Source organism: Pseudoliparis swirei, chromosome 23 (genome assembly GCF_029220125.1).
Source record: "Pseudoliparis swirei isolate HS2019 ecotype Mariana Trench chromosome 23, NWPU_hadal_v1, whole genome shotgun sequence".
Classification (NCBI taxonomy): Eukaryota; Metazoa; Chordata; class Actinopteri; order Perciformes; family Liparidae; genus Pseudoliparis; species Pseudoliparis swirei.
Window position 1 is genome coordinate 3,745,556 of NC_079410.1, and position 25,826 is coordinate 3,771,381.

Below are 25,826 nucleotides of genomic sequence, written 5' to 3' on the forward strand. Positions count from 1 at the left end.
TGCAGCTCATCCCCCCGTCACAGCCCGGTTACCAAACTGCCCCGCGTCCCCTCCCTCTCCTCCTCCTCCTCCTCCTCCTCCTCTCTCTGCTGAGGGGAGCGACGCTTCGGCTCCGGCGTCCGCGCGTAAAGACGCACGCATGAGACGCAGGCGGCGTCCGGTTTGACCTTTCAGAATAAAACAAACGTTACTTTATATAGTGGAAAAGATACACACATTACTAACTTAATTACATATTTCATAATTGATTTTCAATGAATATTATAAAAATTATATTCTTTACATTTTGTTTCCTTCTGATTATCAATTAATAATGATAAATATATAACTAGAAATGTTACAAAGTGTTTTTTTTTGTGATCACATTTTTTTTTAAATTTAATTTTCTTGATATGTGTATGAAAAATAAAGGATGTTCACATTACACATAGATGCACAGGCACATAATCATACACAATAAAGTATAAACAAAATATATATATATACATAAGGGTTTACATGTATTTCCATTGAGCCCAACATAAAAGGTGAAGTGATTAGTTTTATTAAATATAGAAAATATGACAAAAATACGGCAGTATTTCTGCTACATATTTAAGTTAGTGTTTTCAATTTTTTTTAATTATTGTTATTATTATTTATTTTACTATTATTTATATTATTTGTATTATTGTTATTATTGAGAGTTACACTTAAAATGTAACACTATTATATAGAAATATATATACATATAGAAGTATACATATATTTACATGAGCCATGTCGTATAAAAAGGAGTAATAACAGATAAATCCCTTCTATGAATAAAGTAATAAATACAACTTTATTCTGAAGAGATAATACCACTTCCGGTCCCCGTCCTGGTGCTCCTGCTCAACTTGACGACCTCCCGTCGTTCCTCTCCTCCTCGGTGAGGATGCTGGGTCTTAAAGACACACGGCTAAATAAACTCGATAAACTCAAACTCACCTCGCGCTGCTCTTAAAAACTCGGAACACATGCACACCTGCAGAGGAAGACGTCATTAGTTCAGATATCCTCACGCTGTGGTCCACGAAAACTTGCAAAGAAAATAATGTGATTGAAGTGCTCCCCCTGGCGGCCCGTGAGGAGAAGACATGGGTTGAACCCTCGTGTCCACATTTTAAAGAACCATCATGGCTCCCTTTGTGTAAAAAAAGAAGGAACTTTAATATAAAAAACTGACAATCAGAAATAAACAACTTGAAATTAACTAGAAATTCAACTTTAAAAGTGTATTTTTAGTTTCAAAGATCTATGAGCTATTAAAAAATACGATTAAATACATAAATAAATAATCAAAAATGTTTGACAGTTTTTCTTATGAATAAAATCAGCCGTTACGGTGGTATAAAACGTACCTGTCATGAAAGGTTTGTCAGCCAATCAGAACGCAGAGGAGGCGGGCCTTAAAGCCTCTGAGGGAGGTGACGTAATGTTCTCCTCAGAGAGGGCGATGTACAGCCGAGCATCCACGTTAAATGCGAGTTATGAGATTGTAATATTACATTTTAAAAAGCAAAACAATGCACTAAAAAACATGCAATCAAATTAATTAATTGCACACACACAAACACACACTTGTGATTCTCTTTCATGTGAAATATTTTGATGATTTTCATGTCGTTTAAAAAAACTTTTGCTTAGTTTAAAGAGGTTTATGGTTAATTAAATGTCTAAATTAAGGAGGATCCCGGAGACGCCTCCGTCAGGGCCGACGTGGCAGCTGCGTGGACACCAGGAGAGGAGGGCACCCCCTCCCCATGACCCCTGATGCCTGAGGTCATGGGGAGGAGGGAGGGGGGTCAGCAGGTTGGAGGAATGCCCCGAGAGCATCTCATCAACAGGACAACAACAAGCATCAGCTGGTCTCCAGGGAGACATGACAGTGGACAACAGGCCCAGTGTGTGAAGAGACAGGAGGAGGAGGCGGAGGAGGAACATGAGGAAGAGGAGGAAAAGGAAGAAACAGAGAAAGAAGTACGGGAAGAAAATGAGGAGGAAAATGAAGAAAATGACGACGAGGAGGAAAAGGAAGAAAATGGGGAGGAAAATTAAGAAAATGAGGAAGAGGAGGAGGAAGAAGAGGCTTGGAGCACAAAAACACATTCACAACTGTATTAATAAGTATTATATTCTGTATCAAGTATTTTGTTTGCATCAAATCTCTAAATATAAAATTACAACACATTGAACAGATGTAATGAGAGATTGCGTCATCCTAAGAACCTGCTGCATTTCATTTTGTTGTTGACCTTTTTGCAGCTTCATCATTTTAAAACTAGAATATTCGGTAAGCCACATAATCATCATATTGCTGGTCTCGTTACCGTGGCGACAGCTTCCTGACCGAAAGACGTTCTCCAGGAAGACGATGGGGAGAATTTTTTTTCGGAGAGAATAGTTCAAACTTGTCTCCCCCCCCCCCCCTTAATTTAAAAGTGTGTGCCCCCCCACCCACCCAAAGAAAAACACTTTGATTTCAAGTAGTTTGGTTTACAGGTTTTTAAATTAAGTCTTTATTTAAAGATGTTGATTTTACACGGAAGACCAGCATTAATGAAACTGAAGATTTCTGAAAACACATACATACTGTGTATGTATATATATTATATATATACACATACATGTATATATACACACATATTTATATATATATAATTAATATATATAACAAGATATATTTACAAATATATATATATGTTGTTATACATATATATATTTAAAAATATATATTCTTAATATATATATAAATAAACATAGTTTTTTATATATATAAAAAATATATAGATTTTTAAAATATATATAAATAATATAGATTTATATATAGATTTGTATTTTTAATATTTTCTTTACTATATATATATATTTTTGTATATATATATACGTTGTTTTGATATCTTGAAACCACAGAGATGAACACACGAACAATGTGTGAGGATTCACGAGCCAATTCTGTCTGAATTTATACACATACACTCCCCCCAGCTCGTGGAACCCATCTGGATATGTGTGTCAGTGCAAATCGCGCGTGCGCGTGTGCGTGTGTGTGTGTGCGTGTGTGTGTGTGCAGACGTGCTGCACTAAGTGTGTATGGGCAGATTCTGTGGCGGCTCTGCAGGCAGGCTGTTCTGGGCCTCGGCTGCCGGGTGTTCAACTGAGAGAGAAGAAGAAGAAGAGAAAGAGAAACTGAGATAGAAGAAGAATAGTATTTTTCAAAAACACATTTGTCAGGTCTCACGATGGCTCACCTTTATCTTCCACTTTCTGCGCCACTGGTTGGAAGTGCAGTTCTCCATTAGGACCCGCGGGGGGCTGCCCGTCTGCCGCCTGCTGCCCCTTCTGCCTCTGGGACATTTCCAACACCGCCTGAAAGAGTCAAAACGAACATTTGAATCATCATCTTTGATCACCTGATCCAAGTCCCCCCCCCCCCCCCCCCCAGTTACCTGCTGGTACTCTTTCCTCTGGGCCTCCAGGGCCTTGCCCCGCTCCTTCAGCAGCTCCTGCTGCTGACGGAGGTTCTCCGCCTTCCTCTTCAGCTCCTCCTCTCGGTCCCGGAGGTCGACCTCGAAGCGCTGCAGCTCCTCCTCCGTGTAAAGCGGGCTGGTTTCCAGAGTCTTATGGGAGTGAAGACATTTTATTATTATACAAAACCCATCATCAGCACACACCCTCCTCTACTGGGAGAGACATGCGTATTATGGCGTTCGCCGGCGAGTCTCAGCGCCCACGCTCGTATCTTCCGGCACATTTACAGACGCCCGTTTACGATGCAGGTATAAACTCGGTTGTCGGTTCAATCTGAAAAACGTTGAAGAATTGAGACCTCTGCTGCTTCCTCCATCTGTGCTCCAGGCGACATTAACGCAGGCACGTTGCATTGTGGGTATTGTAGGCGGCGTGGTGAAGAATAGCTTCACCGGCTTCCCCGGGATTTGAACCCACAACCCCCGTCTCCTCACCTCCCACTCTTTGGCATTACTGAACTCCTTCTTCTCCGTGGACTTGAGGAACTCCTCCATCGTCACCAGGCGGTCTTCGTTGGCGTCCACCTGGTAACCACGGAGACGGGACTCGGTAAATTCGGGCCACAGAAAGTTATTTAAATGACGTCGTCGAGCCTCACGTTCTTCATCACGTGCTCCCTCATCCTCAGCCGCTCCTCCTCCATCTCCATCATGTCGTCCTCCTCGTTCTTGGCGTTGTAGACTTTCTCCAGCTGGCGGAACAGAAGATGAAGAAGACGAAGATGATGATGAAGATGGCGATTGTCACTCTTTGATGTCCGAGTCACTTTTAATGAGTTTACTTGTTAAAACGTCGAGTTTTGGGTTCTTTACCTCTTTCGTGAAGAGCGCCTCCAGTTCCTGCTCGTCCAACACGCCGTCTTCATTGGTGTCTGGGGGGGGGGGGTGAGGAAGAGGAGGAAAAGGAAGAAAATGAGGAAGAGGAAAAGAAAGAAAATGAGGAAGCGAAGGAAGGAAGAGGAGGAAAAGGAAGAAAATTAGAAAGAGGAGGAGGAAAGGGAAGAAAATGAGGAAGAGGAAAAGGAAGAAAATGACGAAGAACACAAGGAAGATAATAATAAAGAAAGGGAAATAAAGATAATGAGGAAAAGGAATAAAATGAGGAAGAGGAAAAGAAAGAAGAGGAAAAGGAGGAAGAGGAGGCAAATAAATAAAATGTGGAAGAGGAAGAAAAGGAGGAAAAGAAAGAACATGAGGAAGAGGAAAAGAAATAAAATGAAGACGAAAATAATGAAGAAGAGGGAAAATGAAGAGGAAGAAAATGAGGAGGAAGAAGGGAAAGAAAAGGGGAAAAGGGAGGAGGAAGAAAAGAAAATGTGGAAGAGGAGGAGTAAAATGAGGAAGAGGAAAAGAAAGAAAATGAGGAAGAGGAGCGAAAGGAATAAAACGAAGAGGAGGAGGATTTATTCCCATCCCTTCACGCCGGGACAGAGAGTCACACGATGAAGAGGAGGGGCGTTCACCGTGCAGCTTGAAGAAGGTTTTGGGGTTGAACTCCTGGGGGTCCAGGCCGTCCGTCTCCTCCCACACCTCCCGCAGCTGAGCCACGCTGCCCTGGGGAGAGGAGGAGGAGGAGGAGCGTCAGGAGAGCGTCCAGGAGACCCCCCCCCGCCCCCGTTGGTACGTACCGGCGCGTTGACCTTGGGGTGCTGCCGGTGTTTGTCCTTGAGCTCCTGCATCCTCCTCTCCTCCCGCTCCCTCTTCTCCTGGTCTAGGCCCTTCAGGTACTCGCGCCGCTCGTGCTCCTTCAGCATCTCGTAGTGCTTGAACTCCTCGTGCCTCTCGGCGTCGTAGTTCTCCAGGTCCTTGGTGGCCTACACACACACACACACACACACACACACACACACACACACACACACACACGGACACGGACACGCGGATTTCCATGACTTTTCCAATGATTTTTCCATAACATTTCCATAACTTCAATGACTTTTCCATGACTATTATTTTGAATTTTCCATGAATTTCCAATGACTTTAAACCAAATTTCCATGACCAAACATTTTGTGAATATTTACCTTAAATGACACGAATGAATGAGACAATAGTTTGATTAAATATATATATAAATGTTTATTCTTTTAAATCAAATTGCGTAAATAAACATACGCAACACATCTCTCTCTCTCTCACTCTCTCACTCTCTCACTCACTCTCTCTCTCTCACTCTCTCTCTCTCTCTCACTCACTCACTCTCTCACTCACTCTCACCGTCGTGATGAGCAGCTCCAGGTCTTTGGCCTCGAAGGTGTTCTGGTTCTGGGGGTCCAGATGTTCAAACTGCTTCAGCAGGGAGGCGTGGTCCATCTGCAGGCCTTCACAGCGAGACACACGCGGGTTCCATCATGTCCCACGCACACTGAACACATCGCTCTCGCTCCATCCTCGCAATAAAAAAAAAACATGGCTGATCTTGCATTCATGAGGATATTTTTCAAAGTAAAACATTTTGAACCATCTGCTCCGCTCGGGGGAAAATTCTGATCCGCATGAAGGGATATTACGCAACAATAGAAGAAGCGAAGTTGATATGAGCAGCTGGACGCTCCGGTTGTTTAGTTTCTCCTCCATCTGCTTCCCTTCAAGTCTTTACCTCCGCTCACATTGACGACTCAGCAGATCATGTGTGTAACTTTAAAAAAAAGTGCTTTAACGAGTACAACATTTGGATTAAATAGAGTATTTCTCATTTATAAAATGATCTTTCGACATGTCAGGTTGGACATAATGTATGATTTAGTACATAACCCTAAATATTAGTATTAATGTGTCTTTTTGCTACGCCAACCATCTAATTGTTGTGTAACTGTTGATTAGCCAAATGGAATTTTTTTGTAGAAATACAACAAAATAAGTGCAAAAATATTACAGTTTGGTTTGAATACAGTATTTCTTATTTTATAAAGGGATCTTTAAACATGTCAAGTAAAAAAACATAATTTATGACCTCAAACGTTATTATTAATGTCTCTTTTTTCTACGGCAACCATCTAATTTTCCACTGGAGATCTTTAAATGAAATCTTAAGTAACCATCTCTGTAACCATGACTCCACCAGGCCTCCACCAGGCCTCCACCGGGCCTCCACAGGCCTCACTGCACCTCCTCCGGGCCCCTCCACCTCCACCTGCTCTCCACCTGCTCTCCACCGGGCCTCCACCTGCTCTCCACCGGGCCTCCACCGGGCCTCCACCGGGCCTCCACCGGGCCTCCACCGGGCCTCCACCGGGCCTCCGGTCCACTCACTCTGCGTGTTGGTGCTGTCCATCTTGGCCTTGAGCAGCATCCTGAGGCGAGACACCTCCTGCCGCTTCAGCTCGTCCAGGCGCGTCCTCACGTGGTGCCCGACCAGGTCCAGCTCCTTACTGAGGCGGCCGTTCTGACGGGGGGAACAGAACCACCGTGAGATGATGGAGCTCCGCAAGCGAGCCGGGGTCGGAAAAGAAAGGCCCGCCGACCTTGATGTCCTCCGTGTTCGCCATCTGCAGTTTCTCCCTGAAGTGAGGGTCCGTCTCCAGAACCTCGATCACCTCCCTGAGGTACCGGTCGTAGTACAGCCCGGTGTCCTGCGAGGCGGTGAAGGGTAAGTTACTCACAACGAGCCGGATCTCAACCTAAAGGACACGACTGAGGCGGTGCGAGGCCGTTACCACGTTCTCCTCCGGCACGTCCGCTTTGGCCTCCTTGCGGTCCGCGCTGCGTTCGAGGGGCACCGACCGGACCCCGGTGCAGACGGACAGGAGCAGCAGCAGCCAGCCAGGTGAGAGGTTCATCCTCCTTCAAAATAAAATGACGACAAAGGAGGTTAAAAGAAATTCTACAGAAACAAAAAAACATTTGTGTCTAATTCTGCTTTTGATTACGTCATATTTTCTTCTGTAACTGAACCAAGTTTGCTGGATTTGACCCGAGGGCTCCAGACGAGGACATTACGTCACACACTATTTATTCTCCACACGACCAGACCTTCATTTAAAGGGGCAGACACACTTTATATCCCACTAGGTTTTGAGTTATGTCAAAGATAACTCATAATTTGGGGGTTTTAGTGACGTAGGTTGGTGGCTGGTGTAAATATTGTAAGCTGAAATTACCGAGAGACATGAAAGATTTGTAAAAAGTCAGATACTCTTATTTTCTTTAGACGTAAACAATAAAATCAGATCTCGGAGCTACAATTTTTGAGCAGGAAAAACTTATTTTGCACGATGAATTAACATCTCACATTTAGTTTAAGACATCAGGAGCACTTATTATAATAAACAAGGTTTAATGAGGATATAAGTATTATAAAGGGTCATTTCTGTCGCTAGAAAATCTAAAACTAGCTTAAACGCCAACACGGATGCGGATGAGTTGAGGTCAAAATCTTTCTATAACCTAATGTGTGACATTAAAACACGTGTTTACACGAATTATTTCGTTCCTACGACATGTTTAACATTATAACGTCTTTAAAAGGTTGATACAAGCGAACAGGTACTAACAGTTAGCCGTGGCTAGCTACAGAAAACGGCCTCTACCTCCTTACGTCTCGGTTTTATATGAATTCGTCCTTTAAAAATCTACCGATATTAAAATGTACAATGAATAAATGTTGATATAAACACAAAATATCGTTCAGTTAACGATATCTTACCCTCACGAACGTGTGTGATGCGCCTGATGCTCAAAACACGAACCGGAATTCCGCGTCGGATAAAATTGACGTCATGAAATTGCAGCAGGTTATGATGCCTTCAGGAACGTGGGAGATAATGACAAATGTTTATTTCCTATTTTTAAAATATGTTTATTCGTACTAGAATCTGTAATAAGTCAGAAGACCTTCAGTCGAAAACATGTGTGCTTTTATATTTTTCCATTTCGGAGGTAATTATGTCTCAATGAAAAGTAGATGAATATCAACGTAAGTGGAAGCTCAGAAGTACTACCCTATGAATAGTAAGTTAAGGCAGCATTTCCCCCATTGATAAGTAACACACGAAATAAAACACACAATTAGTAAACACGTTTTAAACGTTTAATTGCTTTGAAAAATAGGTCTGTTGTATATTTAATTCCACACACAAATGGCAAGTTGAAATAAATTAACATAGAAAAGAGTCAACAAGTGCACGTGATGATAATAATAACAATAATAACAATAATAATAATAATAACAATAATAATAATAAATTAAAGGTATAAATATTGTGCAACCCAAAAAATAACATCTATAGGCCTACAATAAAATGAACATAAATAGATAATAGAAAATATGGCACATGCAACAAGAAATAAACAGATAGCTGCAAAATTGTTCACAAATAAATAAAGTTTAAAACAATAAATTAAGTCACTCAATAAAATAATTTAAAATATCAAGACATGTCAGGGCACTTTGAGGTCGCGATCAATTTACATCAGTTTGACTGATATAAACTGACTTTAAAGAACTTTTCTTTGTTGATTGCTTGACAGTTGATTCAGTGTTCAGAAATCAACCTCTCTCATGTCCGTGGGCGTCCCGGGCCTTTCGTTCTCCACCTCCTCCTCCTCCTTCTCCGCGGGGCCCTGCTGCACGCCGCTCCTCAGCCGCTGTCGGAGGGCGTATTCGATCATGTCGCTGTAGCACTGCAGCACCACCTGGGATGCGAGACGGAGAGAGGGAGAGAGAGAGAGAGAGAGAGAGAGAGAGAGAGAACATTACTTTCTGGAGAACGTGTGGTATTCTTAAATCAGAAGACTGGGCCCCGAGAAGAGCCTCAGACTCACCAGGTCCGCCTGACAGAGCTCCGCCAGAGCTTCACAAATGGCCGCCAGCTGCGCGGGCCCCTTGTTGCCCAGACCCCGCAGGGCGCAGTTCAGCGACGCGGCGGCGACGACGGACGGCGGCGCCCCGAGGAAGCGCGAGTCGCAGGCGCACATGGCGGCCAGCGTGTCGCTGTGCCGCCGCAGGGTGTCGGAGGAGCCGCCGCCGCCTCGCCCCTCCACGGAGGCCAGGAAGTGCGGGAGGAAGTCCTGCGGGGTCACCGCCGCCGTGTCCCATCGGAGGGTGGCGAGGACGAGGCGCTCCATCTCCTGCCGGAGGGGAAGACGGGAGCGTTTAGGAAAAAAGGAGAAGATGAGATAAGAGATTGCAGGATTGCAGGTGCACTGTGGTATAATATAATATAACGTGATACATTAACAATATTATCCTCTTATCCTCGTCTTAACGTCTGTATTAGAGTTCATCAGTGATGCCAATTTGACCATTTAAAGCAACTATTTTGATAATTTTAAGTAGTTCATGAGCCGAATACAACATGTTTCAGCTTCTCTTTATATCAAATAAAGTCTTTTAGATTTCTGTCAAACAAAACGAGACATTTAATAATCAATTAAGACAAAAACTTCAACAGCAACATAAGGCAGATTAATTGCAAGTGACACAGTTTGTAGTTACAGCCCTAAATGTTTTGTCATGTGTCAGTTTTTTCCAAATAAGTTCAGTTGATTTTGTTTAGCCTAATATCACATTTTACGAATGATCCTCAGCCGGCTTAACAATCTGTACACACAGGACATCCCTGACCTTTGACCTCACATCAGATCAGGAGAAACTCCCCCCATAAATATAGTAGTGTCATCCATTTGGGCTCTCTCCATCTGCTGTACAGTACAACCCCCTTTAAATGACCTCACAGGCTCCTCTGGATTGTTCCATTTAACAACGAGGCCGAGAGGGGGGGGGGGCTTCCAGCGGCCACTCACCCGGAGGCCGGCGGGCAGGAAGCTGTACTCGGCGGCGGCGCAGAGGGAGTCGGCCGTCACGTTGTCGCACTCCGCCAGCTTGGAGGCGATGAGGATGCAGCCGGCGGCGAGGCAGTACGGCGACACGGGGACCGACAGAGACGCCGACAGGAAGCGGTCGAGCAGGGAGACGCACAGCGGGAACACGGCCTCGCCACAGCCACACTCACAGCACACCTGGAGGAGGGGGGGGGGAGAGAGGGCGAGAGGGAGGGAGAGAGGGTGAGAGGGAGAGAGAGAGGGAGAGATGGAGAGAGAGAGGGAGAGAGAGAGAGAGGGAGGGAGAGAGAGAGAGATGGAGAGAGAGATGGAGAGAGAGAGGGAGAGAGAGAGAGAGGAGAGAGAGGAGAGAGAGAGAGAGAGAGAGAGAGAGAGAGAGAGAGAGAGGGAGAGAGAGAGAGGGAGAGAGAGAGAGAGAGAGAGAGAGAGAGAGAGAGAGAGAGAGAGAGAGAGAGAGAGAGAGAGAGAGAGAGAGCGAGAGAGGGAGAGATGCATCAGCATCACAGCCAGTTCAAAAATGGGTTAATCCTGTAAAGTCTAAAAATATGGACATAATTCTATAATTTGTTTAATATATATAAATATATACTTTTTCAATTAAGGAAAAATATGATAATATTTCGAATAATATTTTGTCCGAGTATTTAATGTAAAAGTTTCACACACAAAAAAAATAAAGCCACAAATAATAAACTTTTTTAAAAATCTAAAAAGAAAACTAAGAATGTAAACTACTGAATTTATTTGTTATAATATAATTTATCTATGTAACATTTATTTATTACGTGTAATATAATCTTCTCATACCTCCAGGGCCCACTTGGCGAGCTCCTCCCGGCGCTCCGGCTCCCTCTGGATGAGGGTGATGTAGAGGACGGAGGGCGAGTACCTCTCCTCCACGCGGAGCAGCCTCTGGATGACGCGGCGCCCGGACACCGTGGGGTCCCAGGCGGCTCGCAGTGGAGACGGGGCCCGGTCCTCGGTCTGGACCCGGTCCTCGGTCTGGACCCGGTCCTCGGTCTGGACCCGGTCCTCGGTCTGGACCCGGTCCTGGCTCTGGTCCTCCTCCGCCTCCTCGCACCACAGGGACACGGACATGCTTCTGTCCATCTGTGTGAATATTGTTTTTTTATTACGTCCAAAATGGGATGAGAAAAAAAAAAAGCAGCTAGTGTCCCTCTGAACCCGTTTGTAGTTTGGGCTTTCCTCCGATGAATGTCACCACTCAGCTATGGGCTCTGACTTTATACCCAGCAGGGAGGGAGAGAGGGGGGGAGAGAGAGAGAGAGAGGAGAGCGTGGAAGGAAAAAAAAGGGGGCGTGGACCCTCTGGAGTCACATGAAATAATAAGAAGACAACAATGTGGTCCGCGCGCAACAATTGCTTCAACAGGTGGGGAGAGGGAGAAGGAAGGGAGAGGAGGAGGGGGGAGGAGGAGGGAGGAGAGAGGAGAAGAGGAGCAGACAAGTGAGGGAGTGGCCCGCAGGGGACGGAGCAACAGCTTGTCTCCGACAGTGAAAGAGAGAAGGGAGGAAGAGAAAAAAGAGGAGAGAAAAAGGTCATCTCCAGACTGTGACAATGGGATTGGATGACAAAGGGGAGGCGGGTGTTTGTTTACAGGGAGATGTGTCAACGTCTGGATGATGTTCAGCCTGGACCAGTAGTCTTATGTACTCAGTAGTTTGTTTCTCTTTAAGAGATAATCAAATATTTATTTGTACTTTTATTGACACATAAGGAACATTCTTGTTGTTGAAAAAATATATATATTTTTAAGTTAGTTATTTGTAGGGTTTTTTGGTGGTTTTATTTTGAAACTTTTACATTTAATTCTCAGCCCGAATATTATTTGAAATATTATTATATTTTTCGTTAATTAAAATATATATATATATATATATTTCCCTTTCTCTTTAAGAGATACTCAAATATGTATTTGTACTTTTTTTCATGAAAGAAAAAAGGTTTGTTATTTGTCGTTTTATTTAATGCTATTATTTTGAAACTTTTACATCTAACTCACGGTCAGAATATTCTTAGAAATATTATAATATTTTTCATTAATTAAAAATGTATATATATTTTTCTGAAAAGATTAATACAAGTATGTCCATGTTTTTTCTACTTTACAGGATAAACTTTGATTGACCAGTACAATTATTAAGTGATGGAAACAATATTCATTAAAAAATATAGTTGTTGCCCTCTTGGGTCATAAAGTCGAGTTTTAAGTGGGTTGATTGGGCATCGCAATCATAAAAGGTTTGTTTGTTGTTTACCTTTCAGATCTCATCTTTGTTTGTGGTTTTATTTGGTGCTTTTATTTTGAAATTTATACATTTAATCCTCGGCCAGAATATTATTAGAAATATTATTATATTTTTCATTAATTAAAAAAGTATATATATTTTTCTGAAAAAATTTAAAGAATTATTTCTATATTTGTTTAATATTTCCCCAATATTGAAGGTAAACAGAGCTGAAATATGTATTAATTATATTAATTATGTATTTAACATGAAATGAATAATAAATACATATTTAACTAAACAAACCTCTAAACATCAGGGAGCTAAAATAATCATTAGTTTAAAATAGTTTTTTGATGAGGGGATGAAAAAAGATTTTAGTTTTGCCTCAAGGAATTACAAGCCTGACAGTTTGGGAACAAAATAATAAGAACAAAATATAATATAAGATGAATAGTTACAATGTACATATTAACTTTTTATACTTCAAATTGTAATTCTAAATATTTCTCTATTTTGTACTATTATATATATTTATTTATGGTTTATGCAAAAGTTCACCAAAGCATGGCAATTAAAATTAAGGCAAATATAATTTAAAAAATAGAAATTAATTCAGAAATAAAAGTTAGAAAATTAAATCATATAAAATTAATACATACATATATTTTTTAATTATTTAAGATTGTTTACATTTTTTAATTTTTAATTTAATTTTATGTATAGATTGTCTATTTGGACAATAAGTTGAATTCTGATTCTTAAAAAAATAAGAAGAAATAAATAGGTAATAAATAAATAAAATAAACACTTTTTTAAATATGAACGTGTTCGCTCTGCATCTTCTCGTCTCTGAGGTTTTTGTCATTGTCAAAGCAACCTGTAGCCCTCTGCCCCCCCCCCCCCCTCACCCTCCCACCCCACAATCTGGTGGCCGTGTTTCGAGGAGGGCCGGGCGCGGTGCAACAGACAGTGGAGCCGGCAGGTCAATGAGCCGTATTGCCTCCCTTTACAAATCAGTGTCAGACAACAGGCCCCTGGCCTTCTGCCTGCTGCTGCCCCCCCCCACACACACACACACACACACCGACGGGCAGGCAGCAGACACACTTTCCACACACTCCCCCGGGACTCCTCTGGTGGTCACAATGGAGAGGATACAGATTGCCAGTGACACTCATTACAGGTGCTCTTCACACATTAGGGTCTTCAATGCCGTCGCCTTTCAAACTGACTTTAAATGGACGACTTGATTTCAGCCGAGCATCAATTATTCATCCAACCCTCACCAGTCAGGTTCAAAAGTTACTTATCTGTGACGACAACAAACACATTAGTAGTATTTGAGCACAACGAAATGAGATTATCATGAATTTAAAGTTTATTTAAAGTTACAGACGTCATTTTAGCAGAATAAATATTTTTTAGAAGGAGAAGTCTTAAAAGTACACAATTATAATCATAGTTTATAGTTCTCAGCAATTACATATTTTCTCTATTTAAATATGTCCTTTTTTATTTCTTTATATGTGTGCGTGTGCATCGTCAGGATGTATATATATATCTATATATAGATATATATAGATATATATATGGCTACTTAGTCGTTTAATTGTATTTTATTCAATTAGCAAAAGAAATGTATCAAGAGTTTTGTACTAATTACATATTACATTATATGATTATTATTACTGCTAATACTTAAAGTGTTTTAATCGATAACCACCTGTCATATTTGAGTAAAGTGTGCAGTATTTCTCTCTGAAGTGTCGTCAAATAGAAGTTTAAAGTTGCAGAAACAATAAAAATACCTCTAATGTGAAAAAGTTACATTCCACCGCTGTAGCCGTTAATACATATAAGGATAAAAGGCATTATATTTTTGTATATGTTTTTTAAAAGAAAATCCACCCTAAAATTATTTTGTTTAATAATAATAAATAACAACACAATGGTGCTGAACAGCATGCTGCCATATGTGCTCACTGCCTGATGCACATAGCTGGAATTCCTTCATTTAAATAAAAAACAATGCGTCTGAAACAAAAAGAGCCAAAGAGTTTTATATGTGAGATAAAAAATTTACAAAAATTTAAAAACATAGAAAGATAAATTAGTTACATTGAGCAATTAAGAAGAAAAGGTAAAGTAAATAGTTGACGTGCAAATGAAGATATTTTATTGCACAAATGAGTGTTATGAGATGTATTTTTTGGGCCTGCAGAGCCGACGTCATCGTCCCGGAGGAAGCGACTCTGTAGCAGGAGGTCACAGAGGTCAGAGGGAACTACGTTTTACCTTCGGCAAGAAAGGCCTCTTCGTGTCTGACGACGACCGCTCACCGAAAAACTCACCGGGGACGTGAGGATGATGAAGTCTGCAGATAAAAACACGAGGAAAACACACTTTAAGAAACTCACTTTAAGAAACTCACTTTAATAAACTCACTTTAAGAAACTCACTTTAATCCCATTTAATCTGCAAAGTAAGAGACAACCAGGGACGAGAAGACCCTGTGCAAGGCGGTCTCTCTGGTGGTTCTGGAGCCTCGTGACTCTGACCCTCTAACGAGAAGTCGATTGTGAGAGCATTCGGGTTTAAAGCTGTCGACTAATGCGAGCGGCTCTGAAAGCAGATTGAGTCTGAATGAGGGCCGAGAGTGAGTCGGCCTCCGGAGGTCAGGTTGGGGCTGGGGGTGACAGATCGGCGGGCCTGTTTAAGCACCCTGCTAAATTCATACATGTCGCAGCTGTATTCAAACAGGGGGGGGGGGGGACCAGCCAAAAAGGAGGTCCTGAGAAGGGGGGGGGGGGGCGTGGCTCTACCGCCCCTCATTTTCCAGCTCATTTGCCGGGACAGTGGAGAACAGAGGGCCTCACACACAGGACACCTGCTGGAGGGGGAGGAGGAGAGAGAAGGGGGCGGAGCTTAACCAGCTCACAAAGTTAAGACACCACTTAAACAAACAGTCGCTACTGTTACACTCAGATGATTCATTTTCAGAGTTTGATCTGTTATTCATCATCTAGAAGACCTTTTTTTCATGAATTACACTTTATCCTACTTCAAACAACATTTAAAGGAATTATTTCTGTCTTAACTTAAGGCACAGGAATAAATAAATACCGAAATATTAAGACAGTTACATCTTTCATTTTACGTTTAACAGAAGCAAATATTTGGCAATGTCTCCCGCTCTCAACTTAAATAATTTGACATATTTACACAGAACATCACAACATTTTTCAAGTCCGATGCACCGTATTAAGAGTTTTAAAATATTGGGATTAATTGAAATCAAGGTGAAAGAGATATTAATTAAAGATCCGCCGCTTGTCTTTGAGTTTCATGGTCAGTTTCTTGAGTTTTACCTGTTGAATTTTGCATTTAATTTCATATTTGTGGCGTTTTGGAAGCTATATTTTTTTGAATTTATGATTTTGTAATTGTTCCGTTTGACTTTTGTGGTGTAATTTTGTATTTTCCTGATGATGCTTTCGATGCATATACTGTATATACATATATATTTAAAATAATATATATATTTAGAAAAAATATATAGATATATATATTAAAGAAATATATATATTTAGAAAAAAAGAAAAGGAAAACAAATATATATATAATTAATTAAATAAAAGGCCCATCCAGAGACTTGCATTACAAACCAGCTTAAACTTCAGCTGCCAGTTTATTAGGCACAGCTCGCTAAAACGGTCTGAAATGCTTCAAATGTTTAATTTTATCTGTTGATTTAATCTTATGATCAAATTTCCATCAACCCCATTCATAATCAATGAGTCTAAATGTGATACCAGTAAATAATTACGTTGGATCCTGGATGTGAGCAGATCTGCAGAAAAAAATTATGTATAAAATATCCCGCTTCTTCAAATTCAACCATTTATTTGGAAAGAATCAGCGGATGAATACGTGATGACATCATGTGGATAATTACAGGGGATTAAAAACAAACTATAAGGCATGCAGTCGGCTGATGACATCACAGCAACGAGGTTTCCTTCATCTTCTTCACCCGTCGGAGGAACGGTGGAGCGAGGCGGACGTAAATATAACGTGTCAGGAGGTAAAGGAGGAGGAGGAGGAGACAGGCTGTGATGGAAAAGGAGGACGGCAACACACAGAAAGAAAAAGGAGGAGCGTGTTTCTATAACATCTTGGTAAACATTCATAAAAGAAAAGAGCCTCAACAGCGCCCCCTGTCTCCGACCAATGGTAACAACATTCTTCATTCCATCATAATACAGTCTATATACAGGACTGTCTCAGAAAATTAGAATATTGTGATGAAGTTCTTTATTTTCTGTAATGCAATTAAAAAAACAAAAATGTCATGCATTCTGGATTCATTACAAATCAACTGAAATATTGCAAGCCTTTTATTCTTTTAATATTGCTGATTATGGCTTACAGCTTAAGAAAACTAAAATATCCTATCTCTAAATATTAGAATATCATGAAAAAGTACACTAGTAGGGTATTAAACAAATCACTTGAATTGTCTAATTAACTCGAAACACCTGCAAGGGTTTCCTGAGCCTTGACAAACACTCAGCTGTTATAAATCTTTTTTTTACTTGGTCTGAGGAAATATTAAAATTTTATGAGATAGGATTTTAGAGTTTTCTTAAGCTGTAAGCCATAATCAGCAATATTAAAATAATAAAAGGCTTGCAATATTTCAGTTGATTTGTAATGAATCCAGAATGCATGACATTTTTGTTTTTTTAATTGCATTACAGAAAATAAAGAACTTTATCACAATATTCTAATTTTCTGAGACAGTCCTGTATATGTATATATACATATATATAGAGAGAGTTTATTTTCATATAAAGATCGTCCATGTATTTCAGTTCCCCCGGCTGACCTGCAGGTTTAAGGATAGGTGGGAACGCGCGCCGCGGGAGAAGAAGAAGAAGAAGAAGAAGAGGCTCCGGCCGGCGAGGAGGCGAGGAGGCGTCGCGTCTCGCTGGCCTGGGAGGAGTCCGGGCTGTCCTCCTCGGAGCTGGACGGGATGTAGAGACCCAGGACCTCCTGCACCTTCAGGGAGAGCTCCTGAGGGAGGAGGGGGAAGGTCAGGAGGTCAGGAACCAGCGAGGCTCGGCCCGTGAAGGACCGGCGGAGGCCTCGTCTCCTACCTTGCACTGGGTCAGCTGCAGGAAGATGGACTCCGCTCCTCGCAGGACGGTCTGCAGGTCCAGCTTCATGGTGAGCTCGTTGATGTGCTGCGGAGCAGAGGGTTGAGTTGTAGACAGAGTGGCAACACACACACACTCACACACATACACACACGCACACTCGGCGCTCACCTTCAGGATGGTGTTGAAGTCGTGGTCTGAGCCAATCAGCTCGCCTCTCTGGGACACGAGGATGGAGCAGGCGATGAGCAGGTGGAAGTTGTCGCAGGGTAGACCGGACCAGAGCACCTGAGGGGGAAGAAGCATGTTACTTATTTAAGAGATGAGATGCACTTTTTACACTATTTAGCGTTTTTAAATTAAATTTTCATGCAGAAGAACTTTAACCTTTTTTTTTCTTTACCTATTTGTTTTCCAAAAACTTTGTATGAACAGTCTTCACGACTTAATATGAAGCATTAAGAAGGTGCCCATCATCATATATATATATGAATAAATAAATGTAATTGTCAATATATTTATTTAATTATATATAAATATATATATAAATATTTAAATGTAATTGTCAAAACTATGATGATGTATATAAATATATATATATCATCAATTTGTGACAATTAAATTAATAACTAAATTGAATTGTCAATACATTTATTTATTTATATATGTTTATAAAAATATATAAATGTAATTGTCAAAATTATGATATATATATATAAATATGACAATAAAAGTAATAATTAATAAATAAATAAAATTTATTTATGTATCAATATATCTATAAATAAATAAATGTGTTGATAATTAAATGTTTATAAATAACAATTCAATTTGTATTTCTATAAATATATATTTGAATGACTAAATTGAATATATATATATATATATATATATATATATACTGTGGCCCACTCACCTCCCACATGGTGAGGATGTCCTCGAAGGAAAACTCCCTCTTGAACCAGATGAGCAGCCAGCGGAAGCAGAAGCACAGAGAGCCGGAGTCCTGAGAGTCTGACGGGCAGAAGAGAAAAGTTTTCACCAACAACTTCACTTCACTCGACTCGGATCCGGTCGGGCGTCAGCATGACTCACCCAGGAAGTCGCATAGCTCCGGGTCCAGAGCCTTCAGCAGGATGCTAAGCTGGAGGAGCTGCTTCTTCATGGCCTCCTGAGACTCTTCAAAGTTCTGGTGCTGCGGAGGGGAAAGAGACTCTTTATTTACTTGTATTTACAATGGAAGTAGAGGAAGTGAGAGCCAAAACTAGACTTGTTTCTGGAGGCAGAGGGAAGCGTCTCTACTCACCAGCAGCGCCATGAAGCCCGTTAGGCACCAGAAGGACTCCACCTCGTTCTGGGTGACGAAGAGGAGAGGAGACAGGAGGTCGCTCATCCCCTGGACGTAACCTGGACAGATGGAAGCGCAGGTGTGAGGGTCACATGAAGATTACTTAAGACTGAATGCATTTCTCTTGTTTTAATAACTCATTTAAAATAATAAAATAAATAAAACAATTAAATTAAAACAAAATTAAATGTACAAAACAAATTATAAAATGAATACAATAAATGCATAAATAAAATAAATGCATAAATAAAAGAAAAGAAATTAAAGAAATACCAATACAAAATAATTTAATTAAATTCTCCTCAAGGAGATATTATTAAATGACATCCCTTGCGAAGACTTGCAACGTTCCGGTTACTTCCTGTTACATCTGTATCAGTGAAGAAACGCATACCGAGATCAAAGTTGTACATGCAGTACGTCATCAGCACGTCGTGCAGCAGAGTCAGTCCTGGGTTGTCGTTCCCGGAGAAGAACGTGTTGTGTCGGTCCGTCCTGCTGACGTCTCGCTCTGCAGAACAAAAGACAGTTCAAACAACGGGCCGATCGCATCAACACGTCTTCTGTTCTCACAACGGACAGCGGGGCCGACCTATCAGGCTTCTGTATCCTCTGAGGAGGGAGTTCCTCATCTCCTGCTCTTCACCAACCGACTTCCACTGCACCTTCATTCTGAAGTACTCGTCCCTGCGGACAGAGAAAAGGCGTCATAACCCATTGAAAGGATATTTTTAAAAAGACTACATTTCCCATCATGCTCCTGGTCGAAATTTACAAGAAGAAGAAAACAGAAACAGCTTTTGGCCGAATAAGAGAACTGAGACTTGTTCCTGCCCCTCCCCCGAGCCCATGTTTACCATCTGAAGACTGAAAAAACAGTGTTATGAACACGTTATTCCAACATTAGGAAACGTTATAGAACACCAGCGTCAGATGGGAAGATCGAGTCTCGCTGCATGATAAACATGAAGCGGCAAAGAGGGCCAGTGGATGTCCAAAAGTAACACCACACACCTAAGGACACCTCTAGAGTGCACTGACTCACACATTCTACATTGTTTGATGACACAGTTGTAACACATATTCATTTAACCATTAGGAAGTGTTGCTGACAGCGTTGTCATAACAACAACACTCACGTCTTGAGCCGCAGGATGTCCTCTCTTTCCTTGGCGGTGCTGTCCCACGGGTAAAAGCCCAGGAGGAACTTCCACACCTCCTTCCGCAGGAACGGTGTGACACCCTGGGAACGAAAACACACACAAGAGTAAACCGTGTGTCCTCCTCACAGCAGACGTACCGTCGCTGTTTCTCCTGCCTCACCCCTCTGAATACGAGCTCTTTGATCTTCTCCGGGTTCTTCACTCGCCCCTCTGGGTCCAGGAATTCGTCCCATTGGTCCAGCGGCTCTCCTCTGGTCACGTCCGGTCTGGGCCCGAGCGCCACGCCCTGAGCGGAAAGACACACACCACTTAACGAGCCGTCAAAATTGCTCTTTTTGTCGTTGTTGTTGTCGTCTCTTACACAGTTGATGAGTTCGAAGCCGGGCTCTTCGTCGCACTGGTGGGGCAAACTGGGATCCTGGGCGGTGCGGAAGTGGCCGGGGGAGCCCGGAGGTTTGAGGGCCGCTTTGAAGAAATTGGTGACTTTGGAGAATCCGCCGAACGTGGTGGCGTACGGGTCGTGGATGAACCTCTGAGCCAGGACACACACACACACAGGTTGTTATCTGTACTTGTGATATCTCCTCACGCGCCTCCTCACCGAGCGTACGGGACTTTGACCACCAGTGTGTGTCGTCGTATTATTGATTAACAAGCTCATGGATGAAATCATTTTATGAATCACCGAAACGAGATCGACGCCTCCGTCGTCGAGCAGCTGCAGCTTTTCGAAGGACTGAGAGAGAGCGCCCGAGTCGTGAGGGTAGGCGAGGAAGAGGCGCCCGTCCACCGGCGACCTGGCGGCGACAGCAAGAGGGAACCGTTTGACGGCGTTCACGTATTTACGGCGCCGGCTCCACCGGAGTCGGGGCGGTACTCACTGGTCCAGCATGATGTAGCGCTGCAGGGCGCTGAAAAGCTCCCGGGTGCCTCCGCGGTGGAAGTGCAGGGCGGGCAGCGGGTGGCCCCCTCGACTCGTCAGCACCAGGAAGTTCTTCCCCAGAGAGATGCGAGCCCTCCGGAGGGAGTACAGCTCCGAGAGGGCCAGCGAGAACGACCACAGACCTGCGGGGGGGGGGGGGGGGGACGTATAGTTTCATTTAGACCCAGGGATCAGACACATGTCGACCAGTGGATTTCCATGACTTAAAACCAAATTTCCACGACCATTTTACTATTCCACCTTCCTAAAATAATGGCCCAAGTCCTTTTTTAACAAAAGATATTGTTTTGCCTGAATCATCTCATGATACCGGCCAACTCTACATCCTCAGTTGAACACATCATGTGACTCTACCCCTGTCGTTTAATATATCACAATATCATATACACATCAATATGTGGTAACATTTTTTTTGTGTTTTCTGAAAAAACTGTAACAATGACGTTGGCCATTATTTTAGTAAAGTGACGATATGTAGCCAACATGGTTAAATCTAAACTCCCCTGACAGAGGATTACACGGACCGCCTCCCTGAGCTACTGTTGCTATGGCAACCGAACTCTTCAGTTAAGGTGCGTTCACTCGCAGCGCGAAACATTTAAAAGTTACATTGTGAGCATCTTTTTAAAAAAACATATTATTACTTCAAACTCTGCGTGAATGATCATTTCAATATAATAATTTTCCATTACTTTTTTCTAATATTTTGGGATCTAATGACTTTTCCAGGTCTGGAAATAACCATTTTCAAATTCCAGGACTTTTCCAGGTTTTCCATGACCGTACGAACCCTGTAAACCGTCGGCCCCCCAAAAGCGACAGACTAAAAAAAATGTTTTTTTTTAAATGTCACCTGAGTCTCTGACGGGGACCTGCTCCCGGTCTCTCTTCACTGTGCTGATGACGGCCCAGTCCGGCTCGTAGCCGGGGTCAAAGTTCATATCCTCCTCTCCTCCGTCTCTGTCCTAAGAAGTAAGATATGAAGTTATATCAGAGATGTATAAAAAATAACAATACACTCTTATTTGTAGCGTGGAGATGATTCCTGACCTTTTTGGTGTAGAGTACAGCCGGTGCACTACGGCCTCCATCCTCCAGGGGGCTCCACTCTAAAGCGGGCACGCCGGCCTAAAAAACAAGCGCACGCTTTAACAACGTTGTTTCCTTTTTCATTTGCAGGCTTCATGCGTCTCAAAACAACTCCACTTACCCGCTCCACAATGCGGATGAACCCCGGGATGGTCGTGTCCTGGTTACTCTTCTTTGCATTTGTGTGCAGGTAAACGCCCTCCTTCTCAAATATGAGCTGAGGAAGAAGAAACATAAATGATTATTTTTTATCTATTAATCTGCTGATCGTGACGCTTCAAATTGCTTGTTTGTATCCAACCAAGTGTATCAACTGTACTTAAGTATACATGACGAAGAATAGAAAAGAAAAGCAACAACACAAAAGCTGAAATGATCAACCTTTTATTAAAGAACTAATTTTGGATGCGTTACAATGGTGTTAGTGATGATTAGATAGATAGATCATGAGCAAGATAGATAGATAAATATATAGATAATTAGATAGATAGACACTGTATTAATCCCTCAAAGGGGGATTTGTTTTCCTACAGTAACATTTATATATACAATACAGAAATACGCACAATATATTTGCCAAAAAATGTAATCGAATAATATTAAATATGAAAAACACACAATATATATATATTAAAAAATGTAATCGAATAATATTAAATATGAAAAACGCACAATATATTTGACAAAATGTAATCGAATATTATTAAATATGAAAAACACAATATATATATATATTAAAAAATTGTAATGGAAAATTATTAAATATGAAAAATACCCAATATATATATTTAAAAATTGTAATCGAATATTATTAAGTATGAAAAATACCCAATATATATATTTAAAAATTGTAATCGAATATTATTAAATATGAAAAATACCCAATATATATTTTTTAAATGTAATCTAATATATTAAATTAAGAAACAACAATAGTGCAAAAATGTAAACAAACACACAAACAACAGAGTGAGGAGGTTCTACATCTGGCCATGAAATCAGGACATACTGATGACACTAAAAAACAAAGAGTAAACGACCACCACGACAGTGTGAAATGAATCACCTGTGGTCACGTGATCACACAACAACGGGCTTGAAAACACACGCGTGTCACGTGACAACAGGTCTGTCAGGTGAACGTTGGACCACGACAGAGACCCGGTGTCGGCTCCCGTTGCTGGTTCGACTGGTTATGGATCAAACCTCCAGCTCTGCTGTCCCGTCAGGTGACAACAGAGCCGTCGGCTAGCTTGAAGTATAAACAATAAGCTAACAGCGACAACAAGCGCGAGGAGCTTCGCCCAAAGAAAACGTCGCAGTCGCGAGGAGGGACAGTTGTCAGCAGTCACACGTTTTTATGATATATTATATTATAAATGAATACCTTGTAATCCTCAACGTTTTGCTCCATTTTGTTATCCCGTCACCTCTGCCTCGGCGTCGCTTTTTCTTCTTCACCAAAATAAACGTTACGTCATACTTCCTGTTTAAGCAGAGCCCCGCCCCCTGGACACTGGAGGTCAACACAAGACCGCGAGCAGAGCCGTAGAAAGATAGAGTCGCGTTGACGGCTGTTTAAAAATCCACTTGAGCGTCACGTGACTCACCCAAAACGTTCCAGAATGTACCTCGCGGTCAATTTGAATGCGTCAGATATTGGTAGAAATCGGTATGAGACACAACTGCGAATTAGTAGTCAATAAAAAAAAAAAATTAGGATTTATATTGAGCAATTACATTTGTTTTGTATATTGTAAATATTGTGATTTTTATATGAAATTGTTTGTATCTATGTTTTATTGTATTGTGTTTATCAACTTACTTCCATGTTGCTGCTTTTTTGGCCAGGTAGTTATTGTAAAGGAAAGCTTGTTCTAAAGTAAATCCAGGTAAGTAAATAAAAGAATAATACATATTTATTCAGTTTTTAAAATATATTTTAGGATTGTTAAGAGTAACAGCTTTAGTTAATTTGTTTTAGACACATTTTTGCAGGCTAAAGTTCCGTTGTTTAAAGGAGCAATGTGTGAGATTGAGTGGCATCGAGTGGTGAGGTTGCAGAATGCAAGCGTGTCGGATGTGTATTATTTTATTACGACAAGAAGCAACTCTTATCGATACCTGGGTTTTCTTCATGACTTAATAAATGCTTTTAAAAACAAATATAGATTATTGTTTTCAATAAAATTTCCAGGATTAGAATGTAATCATAATCTAGATCATATTGTTTCGAGTATTGATTACACCAGCAAGTTCACACATACAGTCACTAATATCTCACTGGAAATAAAATATAAAATCTCAATGATGATGACATAAAAATCAGGCAGATAATCATTACACAATAATTTAAAAAATAAGTTATTTATCTAATTGTTGCCCTTAGTTTTTGATGGAATGGGGTTTCTCACGGATACGTAATTATTAAATATTAAATATAATATTTTGACAGCACCTGAAAAGCTGTTCTACTTCAACCGTCCACTAGATGTCGCTGTCCATCAGCCCTGGATCTACCGAGTGGAGTTATGTCTCCTAACATCATGAGATAACCATATCTTTGCTTGAGAGAGGAGTGAGAGGAATTAAAGTGCAACCTTATTTCTTATCATAAAACTAGTCTGACGGTTCTGGTTGGGCGGAGACAGTCGGAGTAAATATGAATTATTGCCAAATGTGTGAAATCCTGAACCTGTATAAGCAGAGCGTGTTGATCTACAATCATTGACCAAGAAGACCTCCTTGTCTGTTCCCACAACGACCTAATCTGCCTGCCCGATCCTCGATAAACCAGTTTGATAACCACACCCAGATAACACCCGTTCACAAACTATGATGTCATTGTTTTTAATTAAGCGCTCCTCAGACGCCTGAGACACAGCCATCCCAGAAATATGACCTGAGTCTACCTGAAGCATCGTCCCCTGTGTGATTGTGAACAGCAGGAGGGCTCAGTTTCACATGTGGCTGTTCATTGTTGGCACCTCTGCAAACATCACCTCAATATGAGCTTTAAAAAAATAATAATCTGATGTCTTGTTTTGCTTTATTTTTGATGGTCAACGCCCCGGATTCTTGGCAACGTGGACCCGACCGCCTCACACCGAGTGCTTATTAAGAAGAACAAGTTTTCAGTCGTTGTGAATTCCCCTCTTGATGAAGCCTGGGCCGAAAAATGGGCCTCATTGTAATCTGAAAACAGACGCCTGCCCTAATTCTGATGGGCTTGGTGAGAAATAAAAAAATGAGAGTTTAATCCTCCGGGTCGGTCTGGACCGGTGACGAAAGGTCAGCTGTTTTTTTTTCTTTCTCCTTTATTTTATTTCAACATAATTATCTTACGTTACATCCGCGCTCGCCCGTTGCACGAGTTACTCATCCGACTCTCTCCTCATCGTGTTTTCATTAAACGCCACCTACAAACACAAGGTGAGGTGGAGGGAGAGAGAGAGGGAGGGAAAGGGAGAGGGGGAGTATAAAAGAGAGAGAGAGTGACTACGCAGGCTCCTCCTCCTCGTTCTCTAAGTCTGGTTCT

General features: G+C 41.5%; 3 protein-coding genes across 7 annotated transcripts; all 3 read right to left on the minus strand.

Annotated features, from left to right (window-relative positions):
* Positions 1-2,511: 2,511 nt before the first annotated feature.
* On the minus strand, positions 2,512-8,278 carry nucb1 (nucleobindin 1). The gene is made up of 13 exons (XM_056406815.1): positions 8,197-8,278; positions 7,208-7,334; positions 7,016-7,123; positions 6,804-6,936; positions 5,769-5,872; positions 5,180-5,365; positions 5,015-5,105; positions 4,365-4,423; positions 4,151-4,243; positions 3,987-4,076; positions 3,471-3,641; positions 3,273-3,390; positions 2,512-3,178 (listed from the first exon to the last, which is right to left on the minus strand). The coding sequence occupies exons 2-13, from the start codon at positions 7,328-7,330 to the stop codon at positions 3,105-3,107; spliced, it is 1,350 nt and encodes a 449-aa protein (XP_056262790.1). The 5' UTR covers positions 7,331-7,334; positions 8,197-8,278; the 3' UTR covers positions 2,512-3,104.
* A 288-nt stretch (positions 8,279-8,566) lies between these two features.
* On the minus strand, positions 8,567-14,960 carry ccndx (cyclin Dx). Its single transcript, XM_056407690.1, has 5 exons — positions 14,882-14,960; positions 11,142-11,444; positions 10,296-10,511; positions 9,315-9,620; positions 8,567-9,185 (listed from the first exon to the last, which is right to left on the minus strand). Exons 2-5 carry the CDS (start codon positions 11,442-11,444, stop codon positions 9,033-9,035), a joined length of 978 nt encoding a protein of 325 aa, XP_056263665.1. The 5' UTR covers positions 14,882-14,960; the 3' UTR covers positions 8,567-9,032.
* tbc1d17 (TBC1 domain family, member 17) lies at positions 14,633-23,780 on the minus strand. 5 transcript variants are annotated; one of them, XM_056407689.1, is made up of 19 exons: positions 23,676-23,780; positions 22,410-22,505; positions 22,250-22,327; positions 22,053-22,164; positions 21,138-21,321; positions 20,942-21,053; positions 20,618-20,788; positions 20,417-20,542; positions 20,233-20,336; positions 19,686-19,780; positions 19,488-19,604; positions 19,052-19,152; positions 18,841-18,940; positions 18,662-18,759; positions 17,917-18,033; positions 17,746-17,832; positions 17,475-17,662; positions 14,938-14,960; positions 14,633-14,838 (listed from the first exon to the last, which is right to left on the minus strand). In XM_056407689.1, exons 1-17 carry the CDS (start codon positions 23,700-23,702, stop codon positions 17,483-17,485), a joined length of 1,905 nt encoding a protein of 634 aa, XP_056263664.1. In that variant the 5' UTR covers positions 23,703-23,780; the 3' UTR covers positions 14,633-14,838; positions 14,938-14,960; positions 17,475-17,482. The 5 variants fall into 5 exon arrangements, with proteins under 5 accessions (XP_056263664.1, XP_056263663.1, XP_056263662.1 ...); XM_056407688.1 differs by having other exon boundaries at positions 14,926-14,960; XM_056407687.1 differs by having other exon boundaries at positions 14,633-14,960.
* Between the last annotated feature and the right edge of the window lie 2,046 nt (positions 23,781-25,826).